The sequence below is a fragment of the Ornithodoros turicata genome, chromosome 6 (genome assembly GCF_037126465.1).
Source record: "Ornithodoros turicata isolate Travis chromosome 6, ASM3712646v1, whole genome shotgun sequence".
In the NCBI taxonomy this organism is placed as follows: domain Eukaryota; kingdom Metazoa; phylum Arthropoda; class Arachnida; order Ixodida; family Argasidae; genus Ornithodoros; species Ornithodoros turicata.
Window position 1 is genome coordinate 72,172,299 of NC_088206.1, and position 10,393 is coordinate 72,182,691.

The 10,393-nt window shown below is 45.6% G+C and overlaps 1 protein-coding gene across 1 annotated transcript; it reads left to right on the forward strand.

Annotated features, from left to right (window-relative positions):
• Window positions 1-7,572: 7,572 nt before the first annotated feature.
• On the forward strand, window positions 7,573-9,197 carry LOC135397296 (glycine N-methyltransferase-like). The gene is made up of 5 exons (XM_064628766.1): window positions 7,573-7,933; window positions 8,033-8,160; window positions 8,273-8,526; window positions 8,771-8,934; window positions 9,000-9,197. Exons 1-5 carry the CDS (start codon window positions 7,674-7,676, stop codon window positions 9,160-9,162), a joined length of 969 nt encoding a protein of 322 aa, XP_064484836.1. The 5' UTR covers window positions 7,573-7,673; the 3' UTR covers window positions 9,163-9,197.
• Window positions 9,198-10,393: the final 1,196 nt, after the last annotated feature.

The window sequence follows — 10,393 nt, forward strand, 5'->3', positions numbered from 1 at the left end:
CAGTTTGTACCTGAAAAAGTCAGGCCCTATGTACACAGTACCCGAGGCTGGCAGACTCCTCGGCATTACCATAAGGCCAACAACGATAAGATATCCCTACAAATTTCCGTATGAACATTTATCATCCCCGTTCTTTCACAGTGCACATCAACCTCAACAGCAATCGATTAATCGCAAATAAACATCGAGACACGGCATGAGCAATACAACAAGCCTTCAAAAATACATTTCCTCAGCAGTAAACATGCCCTGAGTTTACTCAAAAAACACAAAATGCAAAATATTACTCCAAAGGCCCCGTAAAAATCGGTACAAGTGCAGCTACGGAAGCAGCCTGGTACAGAGAATCCTAGCGGAGTTGTTACTCCTCTTCGCTGGAACTGCTGGAGCTGGAGCTGCTGCCCCAGCCTCCCCAGCCATGTTTGTGCTTGTGCTTAAAAACTTTCTTCATCTTCTTCGGCTTTAGCTACAACGTGAACATATGAGTAACGTCAGTTCTCTGTACAGTTTGAGTAGTTAATAAGTTAATTAAGTGAAGTAACTACTTAATTAAGTAGTTAATTGATTAATTAATTAAGTAGTTAATTAAGTTTCATGTAGTTAATCCTAAGAAACAGGGTCTATCTGTCGCCGGAAACAGAATACACAAAAGACCCCTCACCGGATTGGCGTGCTTGAGTAACGCCGCTCCCGCCAGTGCTCCCGCTCCCACTGCCAGGCCCTTGCCCAAGTTGGAATGGATAGACAGCGGATTGCTGGACTTGTGAGACCCGTGGGACTGAAAAAAGCAGTTTTTTTTTTTTAAACTGGCATTGAACTTTCTGAATTGAAAATTAAAATTAAGCGTTACTGCTTTGGAAGGAATTAACCGATTAAGAGGGTTATTATGTGGGGTTCGCCTATTAACGTAGTACATAGAAATGCCCCAGGAATGGCTCCATGAGCTTTGCCACGATCGACGCCATGTTCGCTATGTTTAATAATTCTTGCACATGTTACGTGTAGCATTCTATGCCGATAATATTTCTGCACCTCTTGTGCTTCATTTTCTACCGCATTTAATGAAATGTCAGTTTTGTCCTGCTTCGAAAACCCTTTGCCAGGAAATTTATTTATAACAGTTTCAAGGACTTCTACTGTAACCACATTACTGGTTGCTTCTCGTCCACTATGTAAAAACAACATGCACTTTCAGAATAGCGTTTACAGAGTATTAATCGTACGAAACACTAATTTACAATGAAAGATGAAAGTCACTGAAAAGGTTAGCCAGCTGTAGGGATCGAACCCATATCTTCATCTTATATTCATCTTCATCTATTCATATTCATTCATATTCATCTTTCATCGTTGATTTCTTAGGCAATTTGAGGCTTTGTTTGTATCTCTCCCTTCTATGTTGTTCCAGCCTCAGAACATCAGTTTCTCACTAATCTACAGCTGACAATTTAATGATAAAGAGCTGTCATGAAATGTTGCCAAAGCCACCACAAGAAACAACCACCAAGAAAACAAATCACAAACTAAAAAAAAAGACAGTGCATATAGTAATCAAAATAATATATAGTATTTGTTATTTAGCACGAATAAGTGCAAAGATATCAACTAGCTGGATACTATCCTTCGTCTTTTTCTACTTGTGAGTGCAAGTTAGCAATGTCAAAGTAGTACAATAACAACAATAATATTAATTTATTAGCCGAAAAATATGATGAATACCCTTCACGATAATTTGTAAGACACAACGTTACAAGTCACATCATCAAAGAACTACAAAATACCTCAAGTGCCTCAAAGTGTTAGTCAAAGTGCGACCGCTGACCCTAGTCCCGCCGGGCATTCCCAATTGCGTACCCAATGTTATACCAACTTGCCACCAGCAGTGCTCTTTGTGCGGGTTAGTCAGGAAGGACCAAAATTATACCCCTTTGCCGTGGAGCACAGATGAGAGGGCAGCACCTCCAAGGGCAGGACCCAGACCCTTTTTGTGCTATGGGCACAGTGGGCGCGGGGGAAAAAAGGAAATCAATACGACATGCAAACAAAATGGGGTTGCAGGGTACCAATAGAGCAGCCGACTGATTTTCCAGACGTGGCGGTGACCAGGAAAAAGTCAAAATAATACAGCAGTAAAAAAAAATAAAAAATCTGATGATCACGACTCGCATCCTAACTCCCAACAGTGCTGGCGCCACCTAGCAATACGGTTCTAAGGTTTTAGAGGAGTCTTGCCTACGATTCCAATTACGAATCCAATCCAAGCGCACAATCCAAAGTCGCGGTTTCAAAGTCGATGCCGTAGCGCCGAAAATAGTCGTATATTGGCGCATGTCCGCACTTGTTTTAGTCGGGAGAATCGAGCCTTCGGGCTTGGATCTGACCGGAAAAAGTGGTAGTAAAAATGTATTAATCATATGGTCACCGTTCCCCGTGCAGTCCAAAGTATCGAACGCGTCCAAATAATCGCCTTCCGAAAAATCAGTCAGGTACTCGATAGAACCAAAGGACCAAAGATGACAGGACACAGATGACAGAGACAGGAGGGTTCACCTCCTCGAGCAGTCAGGTACTGTCATTTATGTCCATGCAGGGGTACCCACAGATTTGAGCAATTGAGCACTTTCAGAAGATGTTTCAAGGCTTTCAAAGATGTTCTCAAGAATCTAGTCATGTCGCACAGCACTTGTACATGAACTGCCGATAAGACAGAAGATATAAAACAACCAAAGTGCAAAAAGAGGGTGGGTGTGCCATTACCATTCCGTGCTTCAAGAGTGAACCTCCTGCAAGAGCTGCCGCACCCGCAGCCAGCCCTGCGCCCAGACCCGTGCCCATGCCAGGCTTGTGACTACCAGGATGTGGCTACAAAACCGGTTGAAGCGTAATAACGTTGAAACATGCACTCTGCAGGGCATGTGACACACATAAAGAAATTAATGTGCGCAGCAACATTAATTCGAATTCCACCAGTGCTACAGTGGAAAAGTCCTGCAAGCAACGTGTAACCAAACCTTTGTCACTGCTGTAGGCAAAATCATGTGGTGGACATTAAGCTTTAGCACAAATAACATGACATGGCATGGTTTTCCACCCCATTTTCCACAATGAAAAGATCGGAGACAACTCACAACAAAATGCGTCCCAGACGCTGTTGGGTACCCTGCACCGGGGTACCCTCCCGGGTACCCAGCTGGCGCCTGTGGGTAGCCACTCCCATACCCCGGTTGTTGTGGATAGGCAGGAGGCATGTACTGGGGTGGAGGTCCCGCTGGAAAGTCACCGTAGGGCGACCTCCGACCAGAGTCGCTTATGGGCACGGCCATGGGCACGGGCATGGGCACGGGCATGGGCATAGGCATGTCCCCAGAAGACATGGGGTAGGGTGGCAAGTGTCCACCAGGAAGAGGGGACGGACCTATAGGAGCAGCAGGTACAGGTTGCCCCTGCAAAATATGGTAGTCGGTTTAAATTAATTCAAGAAGCAAAGTCAACCCCTGTGTAATCACTTCGTAAAACTACTTTCCTCAAAGACTATGCAGCTGTTCTCTATGAAGGCGCTTCATGAAAATAGCTTACTGATTACTCTGATTTAGTGAGCAAAAGAAGCATCACCCACAGTTGCTGCCAATAGACCATATTACTAAGCAATACAGAATGTTTTCATGGAATGGAAGAAATTACTGATATTGAAAGTGAATTCAAAACTTTGCAAGTGTGCACCCCTTTATGGAACACGCAATTCACAGGAAACCACGCAGAGCTGCGTCACAGTGTCACGTTACTCCGGAGGCCTATTCATAAGTCTTACGATGTAATACCTACTGAGAATTACTTACTGGCTGCCTCTAGCAACTACTCTTCAAAACTGCTTTGCAAGACAATTTTGCGGTGCTTTATGAACAGGTACAGGAATGTAACAAAGCCTCGACAGATCCACTCCGCAAATGTTAAAGAACGAACTCCCGTTTTAAAAATACCCGTAAATGCAGCACTTTTCAGAGACTGCCCCGTAAAACTCCTTTACGGACACACCTTACGGAAATGCATTTACATTACGGGACTACCTTTCTCTAACGTTTCTAAATGCCGCATACCGACATCGTGCCCTCAAAGGAAAGCATTGTTACGGAGACTTCCCCGTCGATGGCGATGTAGGAGACGCGGTGGAGTGGAACACGATGAGAAAATTCGCTGTAGTGTGCGCCGTTGATAGCAATCTGCAAAAAAATGCGGAAGACATATTATTCGGGGGTGAAAGCGTAACACTGCCCTACGTGCGTGTGCACCTTCGTCTCACCTTGTACTCGTGCGGCTCTGCCAGGACGAGGATTTCAAATCCTTGCCCAGCTACGAGTGGGAACGGGGCGCCGTGCGACTCTTCCGGACCCCACTGCTGGCCCTGCAGGGAGTTGCGGACTATCCGTGGGGGCGGGGAGAACACCGGGCTCAGGTGCAGTGCAATGTCGTCTCGCCGACCCGTATCCGGTCCACATTGGAAGTTGATGGCAAAACTGACGGAGAAAGGAAAAGATTACAGAAGTGCGAGTCGTGTAACGTGGCAAGGTGCGCTGGTAGAATAAATGGCGGATTATGGCAGATAAATGGCAGCACGTGAACCAGTTCAAGAGAATCGAACAGACGTTTTATCCCTTCAGTGACATCCTCACGGAATATTCTGGTGGAAGAAAAAGTGAAAACACTGCTCACAGAGCCGAAGTTTAGTACTGTGTTATGTTGAGCATTCATACGGTGCTGAACGTTGGGAGTGGCGTACTGCGCACGTTTAGCAGACGACACCGTCAGCGTGTTTTTCCTGCCGTCTGCTACGGAATATCTTGTGGCTGTGTAGCAGGAGATATTCCCCACGTTTGACATAAGACCCAACGTTGATCGAGCTCACGTGAGAGCAGAAAGCTATGACGCTTTTCGCATCTTCCGCTGCTGGGGGAATATGTCGCTCGTATGAATACACGATCGCCGTAATGTGGCAGGCGCATAGCCTGTCGACCTCAGCTTTATGAGAATGTTCTGATACAATCGTGTAGTTTTACCATCGAGCGCCCATGCGAGGTGTGCCTTGTATCCTGAATAGAGCTCCAGGTTGTACTACTCCACCGGGAATCCCTCCCACGAAGGGGATGCTCTAAATGAAAGCAAGAGAAAACAAAAATAACGATCATGAAGTATACTGCAAAACATCTTTCGCGCTGTGACAGCGCTGCGTGTACGTTTTATGTGCTCTTATAAGGCTTCCTCGATGTTCTGTTATTGCGCTTTTGCACGCAATCAACGAACTAGTTCAAAGGAAAAGTGGGCTGCTCCCCAAATATGGTGCAGCGTCAAAACTACGTTGCATGTATACCTACCGGGTTGTATATTGGGGAACTCATATTTGACCCCTGCTGTCACAAGTCTCTCAACCAAGTATTCTTCAAACGAATAGAAACTACATACTTTCAGACATTTCACAAGATCGTTTTTATCGGCACACGCGTCCGCGTGACGTCGCCAATGACGTCATTGGCGAGAGCAATGGTTGTCTGACCAGCCGCAAGCTTCGTTCATTCTCCAGCACTCTACAACGCCAAAATGCACCTAATGCAAGTGCTCCCTGCCTGTTTAGAATACATCTTCATATATATTCGTTGTATATTCGTACATTCTTGGTCTGTGCCAACGTAGAGGAGAAATATACACCAACTCCACACCAACTACTTCGCTGACCACGCATGCGCTACATGCACGGCACAGTTTTGGTGGTTTCGGTTTGCCAAATGAGAAGCGCGGAACTAATTTGAGATTGTTTAAATAAGGACAACACTGGAAAGGAAGAGTCTGCAACAGCAGCGTTCATAGAACCAGTAAGAGGCGCACCCCTGTTATGCGGGTTCTGAAGCAGACGACAAGACTGCGACGGGAAAACTTCAGTCCCAGTTGCACAAATAGATGAAAATATAATCATTTGCACTGTGAATTTCTCAGTGACAGAGGCAAATGACTCTTGTCTAAGTTTCTTACACGAATAATAATAAGTCATAATTTTGCAGGTAAATGTGGCAACAGATTGGCGTCAGAGCGACATCAGCTCCAGTTTGCTATCCAGTTACTATCTATTTAGTTACTATTTACTTAGTTACTTTACTGTTTACTTAGTACTTTAGTTACTATCTATCTGTCTATTTAGTACTGCGAGGACCTTCGTAAGACCAGAAACTTTACGCTTTCTCACTATATTTCTTACTGGGAGTCGACATGCCACTCCATGGCTTCACTCATACCACTCAATCGATTATATGAATACGCATCCGAGACGTTCATCCCAGCCTTTACACAAGATTAGCAATGCAACTTTGTGTCACAGTGCTCGCGATTAGGAATGTACTTGACCGTTAACCGTTCGAAGTTCTACAGACTGATCAGACCAACCCGATACGCTTCTCTAAAGCATGCAGATAACACATCTCGGGGCATTTCAGTGCAAGCAGCCAAGCGTATAGTACTGATGACAACGCTGGTGAAGTACAAAAAGTTATCTGAACTCAGGGGCGGACCTGGAGTTGTCCTGACACCCCTCAATTTCTGAGGTCACAGTGGTTCAGTTGACCCTAAGTAGTGTAGTAAGATCTGCTGTCCAAGGCCATAGAGGAAAGATTCAGCCGGATCTGGCCTTGTCTATGCTCTTGTTCTGAACATATTTGACAGAATTCCAGCCTTTCTGCAAGTCAGACTTTTCTGCAGTGTAAAAAAAGACAGGAAAAGTTTCAGGATCTCCGATGATAGTATGCCAAATATGTTTCTGTTTCCACGACTTGAACAAGTGGGCTGTAGCTGGGTAGTTGGTACATATTCATCATGGACGCATGCAGCACAGAGACGAAGACAGGATTGTTAGAACAAAAATAAGACAGTACGACTGGCATTATCCTGCGAAGTGTATAAATAGGTTTTTCTCATAAAATTCACCATGTTGAGAGTCTGGCTTGATGAGATGACTTGCCATCTGTGTCCACCATGACTTGCCTTATGAAGTGGAGGCGCTTCTATTTGGTACGAGGCTTTTAGCGGCGCGAAGAATAGCTGAAAGGTCTTGGTGTGTTTCTGAGACGTCGAAATTGCATTCGTTCTACCATTATCACTTGCGCTACCCATGCACGCACGCACCTCTGTCACAACTTGTTTACCTGCACAAAGGTACACGGAAGGATAAGTTGTGTTTATCAGACGACCAGATACGTTATGTTTCAAGTGTCGTGATATAGACAGTCTGATTCCCGTCCATTCCGGTTTTTGAAGTGTACGCAGTTACAATTGTGTGATGACAAAGTGCATATCGTAGTCACCCATAGGGCGTCAGTCAACATTTGCAGGTGCAAGACGAGATAAAGCACGCACTGAGCTAATCTGAAGAGTCTGATATATTCGTCTGCTTCACGAGCAGTTTAGGAACCTGTCGAAGATTTTATTTTTGTACATTTTTGTCCGCAGAATGTTTTTCGGTCATTGTGACGACAGCGGCCAAGTGTACACACGTCCAAGATAAAGTGTGCCCTTTGCGCCTCACACGAATCCGAAACTTCGCACTTCTGCCGTCTGCTATAATCACGTGAAGCCTTTTCCGCCTGGTATTGGTTGTATCGGTCGCGCACGTCAGGGTGGCTAGGATATTCACATAAATGCCCAGCAAGGCGGAGGACAGCTTGCGAAACTTGATTGCAGAAGGAACTCGAGACATGTCGGACGTTTACCGAACGCGTTCCCTCGGCGTTGCAAGTGAAGGCATCCCCGACCAGTATGCGGATGGTAGGGCGGCCAAGGTGTGGGAAGTTTACATAGGCGAGCGGAACAAGCGCACCAGTCACTACAAGAATTTTTTGGCGACCAAACTTCGAGAACTTGGATGCCACCACATTCTGGACGTTGCCTGCGGCACTGGGTTGGTAAATGCAGCCATTCTATTTCCCCCACGGTCGTAGTGTAGCCTACTTCGAAAAGCTGAAAACGAAACTACATCAGACCCGGCTCGTTTTTGCAGGATCGATTCTATTCTGCTGTTGGAAGAAGGCTTCAAGGTCACTAGTGTTGACGCCAGCGACCGGATGCTCAAATATGCGCTCCGGGTGCGCTGGAATCGTAGAAGAGAGCCTGGATTCGACGACTGGGGTGAGTCCGTTTTTACTGCTCCGTTTTGCCACCAGAGAGCACGTGTTGTCCACAAGGGGGGCAACCCTGTTAAAGCGATGTAATTAATTTAGCGTGTTTTCTATCGATGCAGTGATTGAAGAAGCCAATTGGTTGACCCTTCCCGACGATTTGGTGAAAATTGGAGAAGGCTTCGACGCCGTTGTCTGTCTTGGAAACTCGTTCAGCCACTTACCGGACCCCGAAGGAACCAATGAAATCCACCGAAGAGCGATTGCGAACTTCCGCGAAATGCTGCGCCCCGGTGGCTATTTGATCATTGACCATCGCAATTACGATTCCATATTGGACCATGGAACGACACCTGCGCACAGTATATATTACAATGTAATAGCAATCGCTATAGCAGTTCAGTTCGTTTATAGCGATCATCGGTAAATCGTGAAGTCACAGGTACATGAGAAACTGCAATGAGAAACATTTCAAGTGATTCTTGCTCTCTCCAATTATGCTTGAATTCTGTGTTCAACTGTGCCATCGTTGTAAGCGTACTTCCAGACATCATTATGAGCTGACTGGACCATACTGTAAATGTCACCTCAAATACCCGGTTATATTCTTCTATTAACAGAGTGAACACATCAAGGAAATTAAGACATCAGTCATCTATGTTGACAACAGACCATCCGTTGTCATGATGGACTACATCATGGATACATCGTCCATCGACAATAAATTCGACAGCACAGACAGCGAATTCAGCAGAAGAGGCAGGCTATCGGGGGACCCTGTCAAGTATGTCTACGTCTATTCTTATCACTGGTGTTGAGAGTAACACACTTTTAAACGTATTCCATCAGCCACTTCCGTCTGAGCTATCACCCGCACCGCCTGGCCGATTTTACGCAGATGTTGGATGACGTCTTCGGCAAGGATGCGCCGCATGACGTTTATGGTGATTTCAAGCCACTCAGCAAGGACTACACTCCAGCATTCTTTATTCATGTACTGAAAAAAGTTTGAGCCTGTTTGTTACATAAATCAGAATAGTCTGTCAACACCATGTCCCTTTTTCATGCAAGCCTCCTGACGCTGCTTAGATGGCGTTATACATCGTAGGGTGTGGCAGGCAAGTGCTTTATAGGTGAGTGTACGGGGTAAATGTGTGTACTAGTGCATAGGGTAAACGCCATGTAATCAACAACGGTCTCAAATCCCCCGAAAGACTGAAACGTTCAAAATACAGAATCTGACAGGACAGTCCTCGCAGAACCACGCCTTGCAGAAGACACTAGCGGTACAGGAAAGACAGGAGTAGCATTCCTCAGTTCTCTTGCCCCTTTGGTTTGATTCTCAACCGGCCCAACGTCTCGGTAACAAACACATCACCAAACTAAGTACGGCATATTGAGTTCTTGATGGAGAAACCCCTAGATACAAACGCAGCTATGATTTCTTCTTCTTTGACCTTTGGCCAGACGGTGAAGGTTTAGCCCGTTTGGAGCCATCATTTTTTTCCGTCAAACTTGAACCGGGCTCAGATGCAGAATCCTTCCTCTTCGCAGACTTTGCTTGAGGTCGCCTAACAGTGCTCAGGATGGTGTTCCGGAGAAAGACCTTGTTCGCAGGACGTATCCGTGGCTTTTCCCAGCCGTATGCACCAAATTCTTTGGCTCGTTCGGCTCCACGTCTGCTCTCTCGAAGTATTTCCTCTCTTGCGAGTCGTTCCAATTCTTCCTCCGATGTGGCCATTAAAAATAGTGCGCGTGCCCTAAAAGCACAGATGAAGCATGTTTCCACACGGAGGAGTTAGAGATTTCTTACGTTGATATAGATTTAATCCCACATATCTTAATCGGCGGAGGAACGTACGCACACATCAACAGATGTTTGTGCTTGGATTGATTTGGATTGTGGCTAATTGCAAAGCAACATCGAGCCACGATCATCCTGTGCTACTAACGAATTTTATGAATAAAATAAGCCCGAAGTAGGATTACGTTACCGATTACCCAGTTTTCACATCACAATAAATCCTGCAATATTATGTGACGTTCCATGAATGATGGGTATTGCATATCTGTAAAACCGAAACTAGTGGATTCGAAGAAAGGACAGAAACAGACTTGCAAATAGAAATCCAGTAGGAGGCGCACTTGAACCCCTCAAAGGGAGATACGCACACATTAATACACACAACAACAAAAAACAACCTTGCCAGCCAAACACATTTAACCCCCCCCCCCACTGAGAC

What these genes read in the sequence shown, in the direction of transcription:
- LOC135397296 (XM_064628766.1), top strand. Translation starts at nt 7,674, where the DNA reads ATGCCCAGCAAGGCGGAGGACAGCTTGCGAAACTTGATTGCAGAAGGA. An exon ending in GCCTGGATTCGACGACTGGG is followed by an intron (nt 8,161 to 8,272) that starts GTGAGTCCGTTT and finishes CTATCGATGCAG; the next exon opens with TGATTGAAGAAGCCAATTGG. An exon ending in CTATCGGGGGACCCTGTCAA is followed by an intron (nt 8,935 to 8,999) that starts GTATGTCTACGT and finishes GTATTCCATCAG; the next exon opens with CCACTTCCGTCTGAGCTATC.